Below are 22,855 nucleotides of genomic sequence, written 5' to 3'. Positions count from 1 at the left end.
TGCAAAGAAGGAAACTGAGAGTGAAGTTTCTGTGTCCGCGGTCACTGAGCTAGAACTAAAGGTGTCGGGACTGGAACCCACCTTTGTAGGTCCCCAGAGCCCTCACTCAAACACCGTACTGATGTTTCCAGTTTTGTGGAACCCAGCAATACTGGAGTCCTCTGGCATAACGCCAATAGCAACAAACACGCAGCCCGAAGGCTCCGGAAGTTCCCAGCAGGCTCTGCTCTCGGAGGTGGGCGGTCCTAGGTGCCGGAAAACCGACCGAGACTACGAATCCCGAAAGGCTCCGCGGGGCGCTGCTGATTGGCGGAAGCGAGGCTGGCGACAGCGTGATGACGTTGAGCGACGCTGGCGCGCGGGATTTAAACTGCGGCGGTTTACGCGGCGTTAAGACTTTGTAGGGTTAGCAGAGTTGTGGATTCTTACAGTTTGGTGGTTTTTTCCCCCCCCGGTGCACCTGCCGACTGCCCAATGGACTCGTCGCTTCAGGCCCGCCTGTTTCCCGGTCTCGACATCAAGATCCAACGCAGTAATGGTAAGAGGCGGGGCCCCGAGACCAGGGGACCCGTGTGCTGTGAGACTGCTGAAATTACTCCCCTTCCCTAAACGGCAGGGCCCTGAGACACTGTTAGGGATTCCCCTCACCCCACAGATCCGGGTCTGTGCACTGGCAATCGGTCTTCACTAGCCAGGGTCAGGGGCCCCTGCACTGGCGGTTGGTGCCCTCCCTGTCCCCTGGGAGTAGGCGGGGCTCCACCGGGACTGTGGTCCTTCCAGGGAAGTTAGGATTGCCAAAGTAATTTTCCTTCCAAAATTCTCCCCTGAAACTGCCGTGGTCTTGCAGGGACCTCGGCTTCCTTGCCTCTCTACTCTCTATAAACATTGCGCACCTGCCATATGTCAGGTACTGGGATTCAGTGTAACAAGACAGACCAGATTTCTGCACTTCAAGAGCTTGCAATTCTTTCTCTCTGGTTAAGCAGCTACCGCAGCTCTGGCAGGTCTAATACCCGTGTCATTAGAAGAACCGTCAGGAGTGAAGTAGAGAAACCCGAGGCCGCTAGAGCCTCAGTGCTGTGTTGAGGAACAGTTCACCCAAGGACTAGAGTGACTCCCCTGCCCCAAAATACCTTCACTCTACTTTGTAGGCTCCCTTTTGAGTGAAACTGAATCCTTATCCCCGCAACTCGGTTTTAAGACTTGTTTTCTGCCTACCTCACTATGGGATGTTCTAAGGGCGAAATGCTAGGAGCTTTATTTGTCTCCTACTGTTAAAAAGAGAATGGCAGCTATCCTTTTCTTCAGGTCAACTCCACATTGAATCTCCGTGGGATCTTAAAAGTGAAAATGATGGATAACTCTGGCTTTTTCATATTATAGGCTTAATTCACAGTGCCAATGTAAGGACTGTGGACTTGGAGAAAGCCTGTGTTTCAGTGGAATGGATAGAAGGAGGTGCCACAAAGGGCAAAGAGGTAGGTTCTACATAAAAGGTCTGTGTGAAAATGGAACTTGTGAGAGCCTTTTTTTTTTTTTTTACATATGTTTTTATTTATTTATTTATTTATTTATTTTTCCTTTATTGATTTTAGAGAGAGAGGAAGGGAGAGGGAGAGAGATAGAAACATCCATGAGAGAGAACATTGGCCACCTCCTGCATGCCCCCCACTGGAGATCGGGCCCACATACTGGGCATATGTCCTGACAGGAACCGAACTGGCAACTTCATCTTTTTTTTTTTTTTAAATCCTCACCCGAGAACACTTTTCTATTTTTTTTTTTTTGTTCGGATAGAGTGGGAAGGAGGGAGAGGGAGAGAGAGAGAGAATCATTGACGTGAAAGGGACACATCGAGTGGCTGCCACCCACACAACCAGGGCCGGGGACAAACTGCAACCGAGGTACATGCCCTTAGTGGGAACCGAACTGGGGTCTCTCTGGACTGCAGGCTGACACTCACCGCTGAGCCAAACTGGCCAGGGCGAACTGGCGACTTCTTGATGCATGGATCGACACTCAACCACTGAGCCATACCGGCTAGACTACATATGTTTTTATTGATTTTTCAGAGAGAGAGAGAGAGAGAGGAAGGGAGAGAGAGATCGAAACATTGATGTCAGAGACAAATATTGATTGGCTGCCTCCTGCACGCCCCCCCCTGGGGATCGAGCCCAAAACTTGGGCATGTGTCCTGATCAGGAATTGAACCAGGGTCCATGGGTCGATGCTCAATCCTGAGCCACACTGGCCGGGTATGAGAGCCTCTTTTAAACATCTTTATTTATTGATTTGAGAGAGAGAAAAAACAACACTCGTTGTTTCTTTTATGTGCCTTGACTGAGGATTGAACCCACAACCTTGGCTGAGAGCCTTGTTTTTGATGCTGTGTTGTCCTCTCTGATCTCAAAAACCTCTTTGGATGCATTGGGATTTTGTTTAGGAAAGCCTGTTCTAACTTGAAACAGTCAACAGTTTCTGGTGTTTGTAGAAAGCAAACTATGCAGAATCCTAAAACCTCGCTCACCCAAGCCAGCTTCTGTTTTTTTATTTTACTTTTTTTTTATCCTCACCCGAGGACATTTTTTCATTTTTTGTTCAGATAGAGTGGGAGGGAGAGAGAGGAAGAGAGAGAGAGAGAGAGAGAGAGAATCATCAATGTGAAAGGGACACATCGAGTGGCTGCCACCTGCACGATCAACCAGGGCCGGGGACAAACTGCAACCGAGGTACATGCCTTTAGGAAGGACCGAATCCGGGTCTCTCTGGACCGCAGGCCAACGCTCTAACCGCTGAGCCAAACCGGCCAGGGCCCAAGCTAGCTTCTTTTTTTTTTTCCTCACCCGAGGATATTTTTCCATTTTTTGTACAGATAGAGTGGGAGGGAGAGAGAGGAAGGGAGAGAGAGAGAGAGAAACATTGACGTGAAGGGACACATCGAGTGGCTGCCACCCGCACAAACTGCAACCGAAGTACGTGCTCTTAGCGGGAACCGAACCCGGGTCTCTCCGGACCGCAGGCCGACGCTCTAACCGCTGAGCCAAACTGGCCAGGGCCCAAGCTAGCTTCTTAATGCGTATAATTGTTTGGGGAGCAAAATGGATAACCTAGTTGAGAAGACAAAAGTATGTTTCTGAAACACTACTTGTGATAAATGGCACAGGTGAATAGTGCTAGAGCAGCTCGGAGGTGGAACTCATTGAGGATGAGCTAGACTTGTGGGAGTGGGCAGGCAAGTTTAGCAGATGGCCCTCATGGGGACTAGTGAAGAAGCTTGCTCTAGGCAGTAGAAGGCTCAGGTTGCTGGGTCTTCATCTTTGACAATAAGATATTTGAGATTTTATTCTGTAACCAGTGTGGTGCCTTGGAAGGATTTTGTGGAGAGGAGAGCTATGTCTAAGACCTTTATATTTTAGACGCATTGCAGTGCAGTGAAGAGGTCACCAGGCTAGGAGTATGAAAACCTGGATTCTAGTCTGTCTCTTGACACAACTTTATATGTTCTCAGGCATGTTTCTGCCCCTCTTAGAAATTCAGTTTCCTCATCTATAAAATGAGGATGATGTATCTACCTTATAGGGTTGTTGTGAGGATTTATTCAACTAATCCTTTTGTGCCAGTTCCAAAATGCCAGACGAGAAAATACAATACCAAAAAAGAGGGGAGGGGTAGACAGTATGTTAGGTGCTGGAGATACAGAACGGGGTGGGTAAGACAGACCTGGACCCTATTTCATGGAGCTTAATTAGATAACACATGTAAAGGGCTTACTTAGCAAGGTGTCTTGTGGTAGGTATGCAGATATTTAGATGGTATATTTGAGAAATAAAAGAACCGAATAATTTACATTATCTGCCCTTGAATAAAGAAGTTCCTAAAATTATGACTTTTCTCGGGCGGGGGTTGTTTAGAAATAAAGCTGTTGCCTGGCCAGTGTGGCTCAGTGGTTGAGCATTGACCCATGCACCAAGAGGTCGCTGGTTCGATTCCGGGTCAGGACACATGCCCAGATTGTGGGCCCAATCCCCAGTGGGGGGCATGCAGGAGGCGGCCAGTCAATGTTCTCTCTCATCCATGTTCCTTTTTTTTTTTTTTAATCCTTACCTGAGGACATTTTTTTTTTTTTTTTTTTTTTTTCATTTATTTTCAGATAAAGCAAGAGGGAGAGAGGGAGGAAGAGAGAAAGATAAACATCAATGTAAGAGACATATCAAGTGGTTGCCACCCACACGACCCCAACCGGGGCTGGGGATAAACCGCAACTGAGGTACGTGCCCTTAGCAGGAACTGAACCTGGACTCTCTGGTCCACAGGCCAACACTCTAACCACTGAGCCAAACCGGCCAGGGCTCTCATCAATGTTTTTATCTCTCTCTTCTTCTCCCTCTCAAATCAATAATGAAAAAAAAATTTTTTTAAAGAAATAAAGCTCATGTTGGGTCTCACTCCAGCTCTAATATTGCCTGTGCAATAAGGTCCAAACTTCTTGTGAGGCATTTAAAGCTTTTCAAGATCTGAAATCAACCTTTTTCTTTGTATCACACAAAGTATTCTGTGCCAGGGGCAAATGGGGCAGCTCCTCACTCTGCCCATGCCTAGTGCCTTGCTGCCTTCACACTCATTGCTTCCTCTGGATGTTCACCCTTAATCATCAATGTGAAAATCGGTTCATGTCAGAAGTAGGATTATGGCTCTGGTCTCCTGTGTTGTCTATGCTCTCTGTAGTTTAGGGATTGGAAATGGGGGAGGGGTGTGTAGTAAGGGTCTGTAGCTGTCTAAAAAAAGTGGATAGAAGTATGGTCACTGAAGCACTTGCCAGCTTTTGCATTTGGTCATTCTGTTTTTCTTGTTTATCTCATGCTGTTTTGGTTTCTAGCCCTTTGTACATATGACTTCTCTCCCCCCATTAGAAAGTGAGCTCACTGAAGGCAAGGGCGATATACGTCTTAATTCATCTTCGAATGCTTTCTTTCTACTGCCTTACTTATGCATAATAAATTTTTGAATAAGCCAGTTAATAAGCAGGGGTAAAGCTCTCACCCTGGTGTGTTTGAGTTGTTCCTAGAGAGTTTCTGGACTCTGGTGATGTAAACCTAGAATTGTGACCTCATTGCAGGCATGAGCAGGACACTGTGACTTGGGAAGGAGTTTCTGGGCCTATTAGAAAATGTAGGTAAACTTAGGGTTAGGTAGCAGCTCTCTGGAACTTGTCCCTGCCCATAAGATCCTGAAAGGGCCTTCATTTTGACTATCACTGGGACAGTTAGAACTTGTTTCCTCCTTCGTGTCAGCCAGCAAGAAGTAGATCTTATATTAGTGTTCTTGCCCAGCAGGATCCCACTGCCCAGCATAACAGTAGGGGTGCCAGGTGCCCTAGATCTACTGTGGACTACCTGACTGTTTGCCTGCCTGTCTTCCTCTTCACCTCGTTCTCGTCACTGACATCTACCATTAGCTTGGAAATCAGAAACCAATATCCATCTAGATGGTAAACTACAACTAAGGAATAAATATTTGTTTATAGCTGTTAATACTTGTTGGAACTTAAAGTTGGTAAAGTCTGAATCTAGAAGTAACCTTGACTGCAGAGATGCAATTGGATTAAACAAGCTATGTTATTTCACTGAAACTTAATTTGCTCCTTGCAGATTGATTTTGATGATGTGGCCGCAATAAACCCAGAACTTTTACAGCCTCTTCCCTTACACCCGAAGGATAATCTGCCCTTGCAGGTGAATGTAATGGTAGGTGCCTGTCATCTGGCTGTAGCCATTGCCCCAGAGGATTTCGTTGGCTTGTTGGTTCTTTGCTGGGTTGTTTTCTGAGACTGCCTTGGACTTCATCACAGCATTATGGGCTCTTCAGAATTAATAAGAGCCATAAATGGTGGTGGTGTGTTTTGTTTTTCAGAAACAAAAACGCAGATCAATTAACTCCAAAATTCCTGCTCCGAAGGAAGGTAAATGCATTTTTATTGGCTTATTGTCATGGGTTGTGCCCAGAATGATGTTCCTAGGGCTCAGGACACTGTGAAGTAGTCTTATTGTTCCAGTTTAGCAGGTGGCTTCTTTGTGAGCTGAGTTTTGCCCTATCTTCCTCAGTGAGGAAGAAGCCAACCTAAGGGGAGGTATTGGTCAAAGGGTACAAAGTTTCAATTATGCAAGATAAATAATTTCTGAAGATCTAATGCACAACATAGGGCCTATAATGAACAATATTGCATTGTCTACTAAAATTTTAATGTAAGGGTAAATCTTATATTAGTGCTCTTATCTCAAAAGAAAAAAAAACATAAAGGGAGTGGGAAGAAACTTTTGGAGGTGATGGGTAAGTTTTTGGCATTGATTGTGGTGATGGTTTTATGAGTGTATACTTATCTCCAAACTCATTAAGTTGTAACCATTAAATATCTATAGCTTTTATATGTCAGTCATTCTTCAAAGCAGTTAAAAAAAAAATCATCCAGCCATCTAGCCTACAGCTCTTGGGCAAACATCTCAGGGACCTGGTGCATCTGGGAAATTTGCTGACTGGTCTAGAAGTCTTTGTTGTAGAATCCAGAACAGTAATCAGCCATTGGCACGTTTCTTTTCTTTTCTCGGGGGAACAATATGCCTTGGAGTGAGGTGGTGAGCAGGCTGTGAGAAAAGCTAGGTCTGGACTGTTTAGAAGTAGAGTCGATGGTGCTATGGAGATCTGGGGGTGGGGTAGGATGGCTGGGATTTCTCTGCAGAAGTCAGCATAAGCCTACTTTGACTATAGTAGTCTGTGACCATAGTGGGTGGCTATTGGCACAAACTGCCCAAGAAATCCAGCTTATTGTTCAGAGCCAGCTGTACCTGCATGGCCTATCCCAGTGCGGAGAATATCATTGCCCTACGTGGTCTAGCTCCCTCAGGGGCCAAGACAACTACTTGGCTGGAGCTTCAAGTTCTTGGGGGCCCAGGGTAGAAGGTGGTGCAGTTGTGAGCTTGGGCTGGGCAGGAGGGTTGTGGTGCTGGCCCTCTCTTGCTGGCACGCAGGAGAGATGGAGTGGCTGTGGTCTCACTTCACATGCACAACCCCAAGGGGTATTGCCACAGCGCCTTGTAATGGAAAAAAATCTTAATAAAGGTGCATGTTATTGAATAGTATAAATGAAACACAAGATTACAAATCTTTTGGGAAATAGGAAAATTGTAATAATTCATGCTCTTTATGAAAGACATGGATTATATAGAGCCATCAGATCAGCCTAAATTAGTAGACTCAAATTCAGTACAAGTTGATCTTTGCCCATATGAAACCACGTGTTCTGTTTCCAAATTTATGACTTCTTTCATTTTATAGGTGAATTGTTTCTTTCTTATGGAGGGAAGCTACACAGATAGGTAGAAATGGACAATAATTCAAATATAACTCATTTTTCTCTCAGTTAAGCATTCTTCCAGAATAGGGTAGCTGATTCCCTGGGTTTCTGATGATGTGGCCCAGGCTTGGCTCTGTAATGCTTCCTAAAGCTGTGATAAAAGCCCAGACTCTGGAATCTGACAGTCCTTGGTTCACGTCCTGGCTCTGACACTTGTAATTGAGTGACATTGGGCAAGTTGCTTAATTTCTTTTAACTTTAATGTTTCCTTCCATCAGATGGGAATACTGATATTTACCTTATAATGTTGTTTTGAGATATGGGAAGATTGTTGTAGAATGGTAGGTGTGGGATTAGGTCTCTCCAGAAATTATTTCATATAGGCTGTAGGTCCCCCCATTTACTCAAGATGCTCTTATAGAAGATATCCTTGTCCTCAGGAGCTCTCAGGTTTGCAGATTATGAACAAATTAGTTTTGCGGTCACTAGTACTTAGCCTGTCTAATTTTTCCTTTTCTGGTGGTCAGGACCCATCTCATACTATTTGGAATCTTGGAGGGTTGCCCCCATCAGCCCTCTTGATCATGCTACTGTTTGCCCCCTGGTTCTTCAGGTCTCCGAAGCCGCTCCTCTCGCATGTCCACTCTCTCAGAGGTTCGCATCACCACTCAGGAGGATGGCATGGAGGTGGAGCTGCCCGCGCCTGCTAATTCCCGCAAGCAGTTTTTAGTGCCTAGTGAGTAATGAATCTGTTCTCCCTATTGGAGGTTCTGCAGCAGCTCTTTACACAGTGCCTGAACCTGTCCTGGAATATCCTGATTCCTGCACTCCCCTGGCTTAGTACGGTTCTGCCCCTGTCCCACAGCTCCCTTATCTGGAAAATATCTTTTTTTTTTTTTACTTTATTGAAACATAATATACAGTATATATAGAAAAGTGAACATAATATGAGTATATAGTTCTCAAACACATGCATGTAACTTAACACCAGATCAAACAGAGTATTACCAGCACCCAAAAGTCCCCCATAGTCATCCAGTTCCTAAGCCCCCAACGGAACCTATAATCCTGACTTCTTTTTTTCATTTTTATTGATTTTAGAGAAAGAGGAAGGGAGAGGGAGAGAGAGAGACAGAAACATCAATGAGAGAACATCAACTGGCCGCCTCCCGCATGCGCCCCACTGGGGATTTAGCCCATAACCTGGGTGTGTGCCCTGACCAGGAATTGAACCTGCAACCTCTTGGTGCGTGGGTCAACACTCAACCACTGAGCAACACCGGCCGGGCTAATTCTGACTTTTTTTTTTTTCTTTTTTTTTTTTTAATCCTCACCCGAGGACATTTTTCCACCTTTTGTACAGACAGAGTGGGAGGGAGAGAGAGGAAGAGAGAAAGAGGGAAACATCGATGTGAAAGGAACACATCGAGTGGCTGCCACCCGCACGACCAACCAGGGCCGGGGACAAACTGCAACCGAGGTACATGCCCTTAGCGGGAACCGAACCCGGGTCTCTCCGGACCGCAGGCGGACGCTCTAACCGCTGAGCCAAACTGGCCAGGGCCTGACTTTTTTTTTTAAACATTTTCTTTATTGATTTTAGAGAGAGAGGGAGAGAGAGACAGAAACATCAGTGAGAGAGAAAACTGACTTGGCTGCCTCCTGCATGCTCCCTACTGGGGATCGGGCCCATGACCTGAGCATGTGCCCTGACCAGGAATCAAACTGGCGACCTCTTGGTGCATGGGTCGCTGCTCAGCCACTGAGCCACACTGGCCAGGCCTGACTTCTTTTTATTTTAAGATTTTTCATTGATTTTTAGAGAGAGAGAGAGACATAGAGGTAAGAGAGAAACATTGATAGGCTGCCTCCTGCATACCCCCTACCAGGGATCAAACCCATAACCTGGGCATGTACCCTGACCAGGAATCAAATTGGCAACCTTTCGGTGCATAGGACAATGCCCAACCAACTGAGCCACACTGTCCAGGGCTAATCCTGACTTGTAATGGCATGAATTAGCTTTTTCTCTTTTTGAACTTTATATATTTGGCATTTTAAAACTACCTTTAATTGTCAACTTTTATTAGATATATAAAGTAGATGCAGACTTTGTAAGATACACAGTCATTACATTTTGCATATATCTAATTTAGCTCTTAGAAAATGAAGGTAAACAAAAGGATCTCGATCAAGTGTGGGAAGTAATGAGTCATCACGGGTTGTGCCCTTCGGGATTTAATATTGTTACTTGTTGCTCAGGTTTCCACTATTGCTGGCTTTTCACTCTTTGCTCCTCTTAACCACCTGAGTTCCAAGGCTTTTGAGAAGTCAGAAAGGCTTGGCTTTTTTCCCAGTGATTAGAAAGGCCTAGCCTAAGAACCCATGCTTGGGTCAAGCCTAAGGAATTCTTGCCTTGAAAGGCTTTTCCCTTCATGGTGAAGCCCATACTGAGGTACTCACACAGCCTTTTATGATTTGTTGACCCCAGGAGCCAGCCCCTGAAGACATACTGGTCTGGTTCAGGGTGTGGGCTGTGGTGAAGAGAAAAGCCCAAGCTCTGCTCATACTGTAGGAGCCTGAGCCCTTGCTGAGCTTAGGTCAGTAGCGCTCCTCCTGGGCCATGACCCTCTCGGGCTCAGCTGAGTACAGCTGTGGTAGCCTGCCTGCTTCTCCAATGACTCTTGTTCCCCCACAGCTGGCCCCCCTAGGAACTCCTGCCCTGCAGTAGCTGAAATACCTTTCACGATGGTCAGCGAGGAGGTGGAAGAGCAAGTCCATTCCATGCGAGGCAGCTCTTCTGCAAACCCTGTGAACTCAGGTAGACATGCTGAGCTGTCTGCTGCCTTGTTCCTAGTGCAGGACAAATAGTACATCCTGTCCCAAACCTGGCCTGGCTTGGCACCTGAGTTCAAACTGCATTTGTCACTTGGGGGCACGTTTCCCTGTGGCCATGTAATTAATTTTTTCCAAGAGATGACCCCATATCCCCTTAAGCTGGCAGGAACCTTCTGATGTAATTGAAGTGTTGTCGCAACTATAGTGTCCTGGCTGATACATGAAGAACAGCCCAGAATAACCATAAGACCAAGAAGAGATTGGTCCCACCTCTTCTGGTTGATTAGAAAATGCCACAGAAGTACGGGGAGAGCTTGGGTCAGACCTGGAGTACTCACGTTAGCAAATCTACTTTGTGGGTTTGGCCATCCCAAGAGTGACATCTACCGCTTCCTCCCCTTGCATATGGTGATGTAACTGCAGGGGTCTAGAAAAGGCTTAGTCCTGGGAAAGGCCCAGGAATCACTACAACAGCTGGAGAAGAGCAGGCCGGCTGGCCTAAACAAGTGAAAGAATGAACTTTCTCCCCCTAGTTCGGAGGAAATCATGTATTGTGAAGGAAATGGAAAAAATGAAGAACAAACGAGAAGAGAAGAGGGCCCAGATCTCTGAAATGAGAATAAAGCGAGCTCAGGTACCTTTCTTGGGAAACTAGGGCAAGGGTTTTTGGACAGGTATCCTTAACTGCTGTGTTAATGGCAAAACAGATATGGTTTGGACCCTAGCATTACTGAGGCTCCAGTTCTGATATCCAGGAAGTTTAACTGGTATTTTATCAGGATTCAGAGAACAAATAAGTGAGATATTTTTTTTGAGGGCCTTCAGATGAGGGCAATTTCATGCTGACTGTCCAGTGGACACGCCCATCACAGGACAGTGGTTCACGGGCTGCTGGGCACAGTTGCCTGTTCTCCCCCAACCTCCTCGCTGTGTGTATGGGGTGGAGGTGCTGCAATGCAGTTTTAGATTGGAGCACTTCCCCTTAGTTGGGTTCATTGCTCTGGGGAATCCCAGCCTTCTGATCTAAGATGTGGGACAGTGGCCCTCACCCCAGCTCCTAGTGTGGATGGATGCATGCCTAGGCCCCCCTGCCAGTTCTTTGTTCCTGGGCTCTCAGCCTAGAGCCAGGGTGGAAGAAAGTGAGATCTTATGGGTGTTTTGTCAACTGATGGGCCGGTTGCACATGAAGAAATGTTACTTTTGCTCAGTATTGAAGTCTAAGAGCACTTACCTCTTAGCAGTCAGTTTCTTTTTGTTCTTGTCCCAAACAGGAATATGATAACAGCTTTCCAAACTGGGAGTTTGCCCGGATGATTAAAGAATTTCGGGCTACTTTGGATTGTCATCCACTTACTATGACTGATCCTGTAGGTAAACCCAAAGGGCTTCTTCCTTTCCTTCCTGAGTAGGTGTACAATTAAGAGACAGAAAACTTCTCTTTAAAGGAGAGTATTGAGAAATCTTCACTCACCTTTGAGGGTATTTTTAATATCCTTTGGTGGGCTGGAGTTAGTGAGACATGGATGGGAGGGTCTGATTTTTATAAACTCCCCTCTAGCCCCACTCTCCCCACTTCCATAGGTTAGCAAAATTCTTACTAATAATCATGAAAGGGAGCTGAAACCTGTAGGCAGCAGAGTGAGAAAATTGGGAAGAAAATTCAGAGCTACCCTCTGTGCTCTTTGTTGGTGTTGTTAATCCTCACCTGAAGATATTTTTCCATTGAATTTTAGAGAAGGGGGTGGAGAGAGAGAGAGAGAGAAACCTTGATGTGTCTTTCTCACATCAGTTGGTTGCCTCCTTCACATGCCCCAACGGGGCCAAGGATTGAGCCTGTGACCCGGGTAACGTGCCCTTGACCAGGAATTGAACCCAGGCACCAAAGAATCACTTTAACCACTGAGCCATACTGGCCAGCGCTCTCTGTGCTCTTGACTAACTAATGGGAAGGCAGGGTCCTAGTGTTAGATCTTGGCCCCTGACTGGGCCAGACATGGGATTAGAGGGAAGGGGTTCTGGAGAAGCCTTCTTTAATGTTGACCTAACCTTTTGTTGGCTGGTTGTCTCCTCTCATCATTTTGAAGATCGAAGAGCACAGGATATGCGTTTGTGTTAGGAAACGTCCGCTGAATAAACAAGGTAAACTCCATTCAGTCAGGGGCTTTGGAGTGACTGGGGGTTCTTGTGTCCAGGGAGCATCCCCTGAAAATACTCTCGTTCTGCAGAATTGGCCAAGAAAGAAATTGATGTGATTTCCGTTCCTAGCAAGTGTCTCCTCTTCGTACATGAGCCCAAGTTAAAAGTGGACTTAACAAAGTATCTGGAGAATCAGGCATTCTGCTTTGACTTTGCATTTGATGAAACAGCTTCAAATGAAGTCATCTATAGGTTAGTCCCTTGTCCGTCCGTGTCCCATCCTCCCCCCCCCCCCCCCCCCCCCCGGTTTGGTCTTTTCTATGCAAGGCATTGTGGTAACACTGCTCACAGACATGCTGAACTCTAAATCCCTTCCTGGCCTCATCTCGTGTTTCCTTTGGATCAGCTATCACATAGAGCTGGAATTGGCTCTGGCTCTGGCTCCTGGGCTGCCATATGCCATTTGGCAGCATTAGCAGTGCATCCTTGAGTGGACCAGAAGTGAGGTATTACCCATTGCTTCTCTGAGGCTGGGCTGGGCAGGCTTCAGCGGTTCTTCCAGCGTCTTGTGCAGCCACCCGTTACCCACTGGGCTTTGCAGACTCAGCAAACTCTAGGACTGCTCTGTCTAATAAAGCACCCACTAGCCTCATGTGGCTGTTTAATAAAAGTTAAATAGCCCTGGCCGGTTTGGCTCAGCGGTTAGAGTGTCGGCCTGCGGTCCTGAGAGACCCGGGTTCGGTTCCCGCTAAGGGCGCGTACCTCGGTTGCAGTTTGTCCCCGGCCCTGGTTGGGTTGTGTGGGTGGCAGCCACTCGATGTGTCCCTTTCACATCAATGTTTCTCTCTCTGTCTCTGTACCTCTCTCTCCCTCCCACTCTACCTGAACAAAAAATGGGAAAATGTCCTCGGGTGAGGATTAAAAAAAAAAAAATTAAATAGCCCTGGCTGGTTTGGCTCAGAGGTTCGACCTGCGGACCAGAGAGGCCCGGGTTTGGTTCCCCCTAAGGGCATGTACCGCAGTTGCAGTTTGTCCCCGGCCCCGGTTGGGGTTGTGTGGGTAGCAACCAGTCAACGTATGTCTCTCACATCGATGTTTCTCTCTCTTTCTCCCTCCCTCTCTATCTCAAGATAAATGCAAAAATGTCCTCAGGTGAGGATTAAAAAAAATAAAAACAAGTAAATAAATAAAAGTTAAATAAAATTAAAAATCCGATTCTTCCATCACACAAGTCACATTTCTTTTTTTTTTATCCTCACCCGAGGACATTTTTCTATTTTTTGTTCAGGTAGAGTGGGAGGGAGAGACAGGAACGGAGAGAGAGAAACATCGATGTGAAAGGAACACATTGAGTGGCTGCCACCCGCACAACCGACCAGGGCCAGGGACAAACTGCAACCTAGGTACGCGCCCTTAGTGGGAACCGAACCCGGGTCTCTCAGGACCGCAGGCTGATGCTCTGACCGCTGAGCCAAACCGGCCAGGGCACAAGTCACATTTCAAGTGCTTGGTAGCCACATGTGGAAGTGGCTACTATTCGACAATGTAGATATAGAACATTCCCATCATCACAGTAAGTTCTATTGGACAACATGCTCCAAACCAGAAGTTGACAAACTTCTAGGACAAATTGGGCCACAATCCCTTTTTATATGTCTCTAAAACCAAGAATGGTTTTTATGTTTTTAAAGGATTGTTTTGTGGGGTTTTTTGTTTTGTTTTGTTTTGTTTTTCAAAATATGACAGACCTGCATGGCCCACAGAGACTAAAATATTTTAGGCTCCTACTTGAGAGGGTTTCCTCTCATCTTTGTAGTGTATCTTATGCTGGAAGTTGATTGCTAAATTCAGGCTTTCATCTTATAGCTCCAGAGTCGGGGGCAGGCGCTGGTGGCTCCGTTAGAGTGTAGGCCATCAGCTTGCTCTTGGCAAGTCAGCCCAGCCCCCTTCCAGTCAACTAGGAGAATTTCAGATTTGTAAGTGGGGCTGGGTTCAGATGGGACCCCTTTGCAGGAGAGGAGTACTAGTGCTTGGAAGGAGAAATCGAGGACCCAGGAATTCTGCAGTGGAAGGGCAGCAGGACCATGTTCCAGGGGGCACAATCTGGTCAGAGATGTACACTCTTCCCTATCCTTTCTCCTAGGTTCACAGCAAGGCCACTGGTACACACAATTTTCCAAGGCGGAAAAGCCACCTGTTTTGCATATGGCCAGACAGGAAGTGGCAAGACACATGTGAGTACTCAGGCATGGCAGGGTGTGAGTGTGCCCATGGAGGTGCAACAGGGACCCTGGAAAGGAAGACAATGGATTTCTTTTTTTTTTATCCTCACCCGAGGACATTTTTTCCACTTTTTGTTCAGATAGAGTAGGAGGGAGAGAGAGGAAGAGAGAGAGAGAGACATTGACGTGAAAGGGACACATCGGCTGCCTCCCACATGACCCAACCAGGGCCGGGGACAAACTGCAACCGAGGTACATGCCCTTAGCGGAGACTGAACCTGGGTCTCTGGACCGCAGGCCAACGCTCTAACCGCTGAGCCAAACCGGCCAGGGCGACAATGAATTTCTTGTAGAAAATCCCCTCAGTGCAGATGTCCATCACCGGATATGCTTGCTGTGCCAGGTGCAGGGAAGGGCCTTAAGAGGTCCAGCCTCCTACTTTGGTATGGCCCACTGGGGTGATGGAGCCAGTAGTGCTCTAGCCTTAGCCAAGGGTCCTTTACCAAGGTCTTTTGCCCCTTCCCTTTGCAGACTATGGGTGGAGGAAAAGCCCAGAATGCATCCAAAGGAATCTATGCAATGGCCTGTAAGTAATGTGTTCTGCCACAGTGGGGTTGGGTACAGAAAGCAGGTCGCTTACTTAATCCACACTCTCTCCCATAGCCCGGGACGTCTTCCTCCTGAAGAATCAGCCCCGCTACCGAAACCTGGGCCTGGAAGTCTATGTGACATTCTTTGAGATCTATAATGGGAAGGTAGCTGGCAAGGAGACCCTGTTTATGCTTTTGGGGCCCCTGAACTGTAAAACCTTGAGGTTTGCCAAAAATGGTAGAAACCAAACAATCTGTGGGCTGTGAAGCTTTTGGGCCACTCTGCCGTGATATGTGTGGGGGCTTTCATTTGATGGTGGGATGGTACTCAAGCTCAGTAAGAATGCCAAGAATACTCCTCAGGGCTCCTTCTCAGGAGGAGAATGTGCCCTGTGCTCCTTTGACCCACCTCCTTCATAATTCTCTTTTTCCTTTGAGCATACATATTTATTCTCATTCATATTCATTCTTTCTCCCTCCCAACCCCCCCCCCCGTATGTGTATAAATCTCTCTCTCTCTCTCTCACACACACACACACACACACACCCCTACCCCTCTATGATTTTGCAGAGTTGCTTTACTCAGAGCAGGATCTAGATAATAATAGCTAATGCTGATTATTATTTTTTTAATATTTATAAAATTATTCATTGATTTTAGATAGAAGAAACATCAGTTTGTTGTTCCACTTATTTATGCATTCATTGGTGATTCTTTTCTTTTGTTCTTTATTTTTCTTTTTTAAATGTCCCCACCAATTTTAGACAGGAAGGGAGTCATTCTGATATACCAAGGTTGCAGGTTCAATCTCTTGTCAGGGCACATACAAGAAGTAACCAATGAACGCATCAATAAGTGGAACAAATTGATGTTTCTCTCTCGATCTTTCTTCCTAAAAATCAATAAATAAAAATGTAAAAAAAAAAAACTAGAGAGAGAGGAAGGGAGAAAGGGAAAGAAAGAGAGAGAAATATCAATGTGAGAGAGATAAACTATCAGTTGCCTCCTGTACGTGCCCCCGACTATGGATCCAACCTGCAACCTGAGTATGTGCCCTGGCCGGGAATCAAACCTGAGACTCTTCGGAGCATAGGATAATACTCCAACCACTGAGGCACACTGGCCAGGGCAAGGTGATTCTTTCGTCCTTGGGCCAATACTCTAACCACTGAGCAAAACCAGCCAGGGCCAAAGCAGGGTCATTCTTGTATGTGTCCCTTTTGATCTGGCAGGGATCGAACCTGCAATCGTGGTTTATTGAGATGATGTTTCAACCATCTGAGGTACCTGGCCAGAGCTGCTAATGTTGATTATTAATGTGACATGTGCTAAACACTATTCTAAACACTTGTTTCAATTAATTTATTAATCACAACAACCCTACAAGGAAGTATTATCATCACTATTGTGCAGATGAGAAATAACCCTAGAGTAGTTAAGTACTTATTCAGGCTCACACAGCTGGTGAAGTATCAGGGTCACATCAAACAGAGGCAGCTCAGTTCAGAACCCAAGCCCTCTGCTAGTCTGCCCAGCTCAGCCTCTGTCTGTCTGTCTCTCTCCTGCTGCCTGCCCTTGTCTAAGCTGGGACAGGCCCTGAGGGAGGGAGGAGTTAGGCCGGGTACCTGGTGCCTGGTGGCCTTAGCCTTGTTCCCCTTCCCGGCACAGCTGTTCGACCTGCTGAACAAGAAGGCCAAGCTGCGCGTGCTGGAGGATGGGAAGCAGCAGGTGCAGGTGCTGGGGCTGCAGGAGCACCTGGTTAACTGTGCTGACGACGTCATCAAGATGATCGACATGGGCAGTGCCTGCAGGTCAGAATCCTGGCGAGAGGGAAGGGACCACTTTCTGATGCCTGGTTCAGGTGACAGAGACTAGCTCTGAGCTCCTCGTGGTTCCACAGAGCCCACTTTCCCAGGCTTGTGGAGGACTGTGGAGGCCTCTGGTAAGGAGTCTCAAAGAGGCTCATCAGGAACAACTCAAAATGTCTTAACTCGAACCAAGGAAGGCTTCCTGACTTATCTGGGTTTCTCTTTGCCAATCCCTCCCTCTGTGATGGGAGACAGAAGCTCTGAGTCTGTTCTAGGCTGGAAGGGCTGGGGCCATGGCCCCTGTATGGAGGTAGGAAGTGCTCTTCTTCTAGGGCCCTCGGCGTGGTGCATTGGAGTGTTGGGCAGCTTATGGAGGCTTGGGGAGCAAGCTGCCCTCAAGTTTTGACAAGTGGTTTATGATAACCCTTCCTTCCCTGTGTGCCCTGCAACAGAGGAGCGCATCTTTTCCCACGTCTTCATAGGCCCCCATGTCGGGCCACACCCCTAACACAGAATCCAATTACTTTGGCTGCCAGGAATACTTACTTAGAGCTAGAGAGAGAGCTTCTGCCCAGGGAAGGCAGAACAGAAATCTGGGACAAAAAGACAGGAATTCTTAAGAGTCGTAACCTATGTCCCTCTCTTACCAGAGATGTCACTGCTATGGACTATGGTGGCTGGTGACTTCAGAGGCTCATAGCCTTTCTTTGCCCTCCTTTACCACAGGACCTCTGGGCAGACATTTGCCAACTCCAACTCTTCACGCTCCCATGCCTGCTTCCAGATTCTTCTTCGAACCAAAGGGAGAATGCACGGGAAATTCTCCCTGGTGGATCTGGCAGGGAACGAGCGAGGTGCGGACACTTCCAGTGCTGACCGACAGACCCGCATGGAAGGCGCAGAAATCAACAAGAGTCTCCTGGCTTTGAAGGTGGCAGGGGCTAGCTAGAGGTGGTTGGTCTGGGGGACTGCTGGTGGACGGAGGAAGTGGGCAGCGTGAAAGGAAGAGACCTCAGTTGCACTTGCTGCCCCACAGGAGTGCATCAGGGCCCTGGGACAGAACAAGGCTCACACCCCGTTCCGCGAGAGCAAGCTGACGCAGGTGCTGCGGGACTCCTTTATCGGGGAGAACTCGAGGACCTGTATGGTGAGTAGGGGCACTTTGGAGATGGCGCAGCAGGACGTCTAGTCCTGTCCTGGGCAAGAGGCCTGGGGCCTTTGGCTGTCTGGGTTTCCAGACTCTAACTTAACTTTGCTTCATCCCTGCCTTTCAGTTCTAGGCTCCTCTTTGACTACTCAAGAGGGGAGGAAAAGATGTCCTCTTTTTACTGTATGTCCCTGCAGCTTTGGATTTGGGGGAGGTCATTCCTCCCTTACCGGGTGGAAAGGAGGCTCCAGAATTCAGAAGGAGGACTTTTGGGGAAGCAGGAGAGAGAAATCCTGGCTTCTGTGACTTCCCTCAGAGTCCTTGGCTCCCAGCTTAGAAAATAAAGGACTATGGCCTTTAGTGGCTTTTGTCCCTTTGTTATTTTTATCCACAAGCCCTTCTAGCTAGGGTCTGCTCTACCTCCCCTGTCTGCGGGGGAAGATGGGGGTTTCTGATTAAGTTCCAAACCCTTCTCCCTGAGCCTGGACGAAATGAGGGTTCCAGCAGGAGTCTTAAGGTGTGACCTTGATGTGAGGAATGGATCAGTAGTAAAGAGATAAAAAATCAGGGAGTAGTAAGATGTGCCTTTAAAGGCAGGGAATCAATTTTTAAGGAGCCTTAATTACATTGCCCATGGAGCAAGTTGATTGGCACAGAGTGGGTGCTTAACGAGCCCTCCCCCCAATACCATGTGGGTTCAGCGGCTCAGAGAAACTCCTCCTGGCAGCCTCTCCCCATGATCCTTGACCTCTCTCTCTCTTACCCCATGATCCTCAACCTTTAACTACCATTCCCTCTTTTTCAGATTGCCATGATCTCACCAGGCATAAGCTCCTGTGAATATACTTTAAATACACTAAGATACGCAGACAGGTACTAGTACCTACGACCATGCGGGATGGGGAACAGGGTGTGGGAATGGAGAAAGGAATGGCAGTGATGAAAGAGGGAGGAGGCTCTGGGGCACAGTACCTATTGTCTATTCTTTGAGAGTCAGTGAACCTGAGGCTCAGGAATTTGGACATGATGCTGGAGGTCTCTCCCAGTGCCCTCCAGGCCTTGATAGGGAGTCAGTGTGCATGAGGTTGTTTCCTAGGCCAAAGGCAAGCTGCTACTCCATCCCCTTGAAGTCTCAAGCCTGGAGTCTTATTGGTACAGCACTCTTGTGAGTGCCGAGGAGGTTGCTGTGGGATCTGAGACTTTCCTGTTTCCTCAGGGTCAAGGAGCTGAGCCCCCACAGTGGGCCCAGTGGGGAGCAGCCAACTCAAATGGAAACAGAAGAGACAGAAGTCAGCTCTCATGCGTCCCTAATCACAGGCAATGTAAGGGGCAGGGTGGGGCCTAGCAAGACAGAAACATAGCCTGCTGAGATGAGAACCTGGCCATACAGTTGTGTCTCTCCTTTTGTTCCCCTTAGTTTTCCAAGGAAGAAGAGGAACTGTCTTCCCATATGTCCAGCTTTAATGAAGCCATGACTCAGATCAGGGAGCTGGAGGAGAGGGCCATTGAAGAGCTCAAGGAGATTGTACAGGTGGGAAACTGGCCCTGTCCAGAGAGGGACCGAAGATCCACGTTAGCACAGGCCCGCAGCTGTGCTCAGCACCATTCTTTGAATATGACCCGGGCTTTGCTCCTATACATCTTCAGATTGAAATTGCAAGAGGCAGCCCGCTACCCTAACATTCCTTAATTTTTATTTTAATTTTTTTGGTTAATCCTCACCTGAGGATATTTTCCCATTGATTTTTAGATGGAGTGGAAGGAAGGGAGAGAGAGAGAGAAACATCTATGTAAGAGAGACACATTGATTGGTTGCCTCCTGCACAATCCAGATATGGGCCAGGGATCAAACCCAGGTATGTGTCCTTGACCAGGAATCGAACTCAGGACCCTTCAGTCCAAGGGCCAACACTCTAACCGCTAAGCCAAACCAGCCAGGGCTCCTTAATTCTTACTTATTTATCCATCCATTCTTTTTTTTTAACCTCACCCGAGGACATTTTTCCCTTTTTTGTTCACATAGAGTAGGAGGAAGAGAGAGAGAAACATTGACGTGAAAGGGACACATCAAGTGGCTGCCACCCACACAACCCTACCAGGGCCGGGGACAAACTGCAATCGAGATACGTGTGCTTAGCAGGAACCGAACTCGGGTCTCTCTGGACCGCAGGCTGAAGCTCTAACCGCTGAGCAAAACTGGCCAGGGCCCATCCATTCTTCTAAGGCAGCTAATACCACACCCCCTTCTTTAGCCTGGCGCACACAAGATTTCTTCCATCCCTAGCTGGAGCTAGTCTTGCTCCACCGTGCTCTGGATTGGGGGTTTTGGAGGGTGGTTTATATGCAGGGACCTTGTTATTCAGTGAATGTTCAGTGAGTACTTTCTATATGCCAGTTCTGTGCTGAGACCAACGATCAAAAACATGAAGTATGAATAGTAGGCTCTAAAGTAAGACTTATTCAATCCTGATTCTTTTGTTTGTAAGCCGATTTTCTTGTGAAAGTCATTTAGCCTCACTGGACCTCAGTTTCTTCATCCCTAAAATGACTAAGACAGGATGATTTTATCTGAGGGTTAAGTGATGTGCATGCGTGCGTGCGTGCGTGCATGCATTTATTTATTTATTTATTTATTTATTTTTGGTACATGCCCCTAGCAGGAACTGAACCCGGGACTTTCTGGTCCGCAGGCCAACGCTCCAACCGCTGAGCGAAACTGGCCGGGGCAAGTGATGTGCTTTTAAAGTGCCCAGTGCCCTGGCCCGTTTGGCTCAGCGGTAGAGTGTCTGCCTGCCGACCAATGAGTTGTGGGTTCCATTCCAGCTAAGAGCACGTATTTCAGTTGCAGTTAATCCCTAGCCCTGGTTGGGGTCGTGCAGGAGGCAACCAGTCAATGTGTCCTTCTCTCTCCCTCCCATTCTATCTGAAGATAAATAGAAAAATAACCTCAGGTGAGGATTAAAAAAAAATAATAAAAAATAAAGTGCTCAGTAGTGCCCAGCATGTGGTCAGTGTTTAGGAAGTGTTTATTTTGAACTAGCACTGCCATGATCCCCGTTATGGAAGAGCAGCCCAAAAGTGCATCGTAACAATGGGGTCCTCAGTGCAGAGCAGAAAGGAAGAGCTTAGGGCCCCTGGAAACGAGGAGGGAATATGAAGGATAATTGCTTAGGCATGTCCTCCCTGTACAAACGTTTAAAAGGACATGGTACTTTTAGGAAGACTGAGAAGTTCACTCTGGTCAGAGCAAAAAGTGAGAGCAAAAGATGGATGGAGGGAGATTAAGCTGTGGATAGGTCAGGAGGAAGTTGATACTAAAGGGCCTTATGGTTCATACCAGAGACCTAGACTTCATTATGAGGACAGTGGATGCCTTTGAAGGGAGTTGTATCAGGGACAGGTTTGGAGTATGAAAGAGGATGAGCTCAGTCTGTGGACTTCTGCGGGAGATGCTCAGGAGGCAGGGTGTGGGCCATGCCTAGAGGAATGGGCAACGGCATTGCAGTTGGTGGGGCCTCGGGAGTGACTTGCTTTGGTCATTGAACTGACAGGGTTCTCCCTGTGTCATTGCAGCAAGGGCCAGGCTGGCTTGAGCTCTCTGAGATGACCGAGCAGCCAGACTATGACTTGGAGACCTTTGTTAACAAGACTGAGTCTGCTCTGACCCAGCAAGCCAAGCACTTCTCAGCGCTGCAAGGTGGGTGTAACTGGATGGGATGTGGCAGGATGGGGCCTCTGCTGGTGATGGCAGCTCTGCCCTGAGGGAATGGGACCTCTGAGACACCCACTAACCCCTAGTGTACCACCTCCCCTTCCTTCCAGATGTCATCAAGGCCTTGCGCCTGGCCATGCAGCTGGAAGAACAGGCCAGCAAACAAATAAGCAGCAGGAAACGGCCCCAGTGATGACTTCAAATAAAGAAGTTTGGTTTCACACCCAGCCTTTTCACCAACCCACTCCTCCCTGGTGAACTTTGGGCACCTGGTGGGTCTAGTCAGTTTCGGAGCTGGGACAGGCTTTGGTTAATGCCAGGTATTGAGGCAGCAGAGCTAGGGCAGCAGGGGAGGGGATCGGAGTAGCATGGGGCACTCCTTTTCCTCAGTTGTAGCCCTGAAGGGAGCAAGGGTGGGAGGAGGGAACTTTTAACTGTCCTTTTCTGCAAGTGGAGAAGGCTTGTTGGCATAGAGTTTTCTCCTGGTCGGCATTCTTCCTGTGTGGGCTGGCTGCTGGTGCAGGACTCCGTGGGGTTGTCCTGGCTCTGCTGGCTGTGGCCTGCTAGCCACACCCTTGGTCTGGGCACTAATGTGACTTGTACTTTTAAAAAGTTTCTGGAATTCCTTCCTTCCTTGCTGTTTTTTGAGGTCAGAGAGGATCCCTGCTGTTTTTTGTTTTGTGTTTATACATTGTGTCTAACAATAAAGAAAGAGAGAAAAAAATGAGCCTGTTGAGTGGCGTGTGTGAAGGGCCTGGGATGTGTCTGAGCCTTCTGGACTAGGTGCTGCTGCACCTCTGGGTAGTGCTGATTCTGTCCTCTACCTGGAGACCAAATCCACACCTGCGGTTAGGGGACATGCTCAAGACTCCAACCTGTCTTGTTCAGTATGCTCACCAGGTCCCAGGCCCTCTCCTGGGAACCAGCTATAAGCAGGAAGGAGACGGCGCTGTCAGGTACAGTCTGCTCAGGGCATGTGAAGAGAGTCTGTGGAACACTGACAAGAAAGCACTTGGCCTTGGAAAGGATCTGATGGGCAATACCAGTTTGGTC

General features: G+C 47.6%; 1 protein-coding gene across 3 annotated transcripts; it reads left to right on the top strand.

The window, feature by feature from the left end:
* Positions 1-398: 398 nt before the first annotated feature.
* On the top strand, positions 399-22,104 carry KIF2C (kinesin family member 2C). 3 transcript variants are annotated; one of them, XM_036256918.1, is made up of 21 exons: positions 402-538; positions 1,384-1,478; positions 5,649-5,744; positions 5,911-5,959; positions 7,962-8,084; positions 10,047-10,169; positions 10,720-10,820; positions 11,458-11,553; positions 12,271-12,325; positions 12,412-12,574; positions 14,466-14,556; positions 15,076-15,130; positions 15,208-15,299; positions 16,804-16,946; positions 17,670-17,874; positions 17,980-18,090; positions 18,896-18,963; positions 19,307-19,412; positions 19,508-19,621; positions 21,664-21,787; positions 21,913-22,104. In XM_036256918.1, exons 1-21 carry the CDS (start codon positions 475-477, stop codon positions 21,993-21,995), a joined length of 2,157 nt encoding a protein of 718 aa, XP_036112811.1. In that variant the 5' UTR covers positions 402-474; the 3' UTR covers positions 21,996-22,104. The 3 variants fall into 3 exon arrangements, 2 of the variants coding, with proteins under 2 accessions (XP_036112811.1, XP_036112812.1); XM_036256919.1 differs by lacking the exon at positions 10,047-10,169; XR_004958956.1 differs by lacking the exons at positions 19,307-19,412; positions 21,913-22,104 and having other exon boundaries at positions 399-538; positions 21,664-21,771.
* The last annotated feature ends 751 nt before the right edge of the window (positions 22,105-22,855 follow it).

Source organism: Molossus molossus, unplaced genomic scaffold, assembly GCF_014108415.1.
Source record: "Molossus molossus isolate mMolMol1 unplaced genomic scaffold, mMolMol1.p scaffold_m16_p_12, whole genome shotgun sequence".
In the NCBI taxonomy this organism is placed as follows: Eukaryota; Metazoa; Chordata; class Mammalia; order Chiroptera; family Molossidae; genus Molossus; species Molossus molossus.
This window is presented reverse-complemented; position numbering and strand designations above follow the sequence as displayed.

Bases quoted from the DNA above. Each gene is read 5' to 3' on its own strand.
- KIF2C (XM_036256918.1), top strand. From the start codon at position 475: ATGGACTCGTCGCTTCAGGCCCGCCTGTTTCCCGGTCTCGACATCAAG. The intron at 14,557-15,075 runs GTGAGTACTCAG...TTCCCTTTGCAG, and splicing joins CAGGAAGTGGCAAGACACAT to ACTATGGGTGGAGGAAAAGC. The intron at 21,788-21,912 runs GTGGGTGTAACT...CCTTCCTTCCAG, and splicing joins GCACTTCTCAGCGCTGCAAG to ATGTCATCAAGGCCTTGCGC.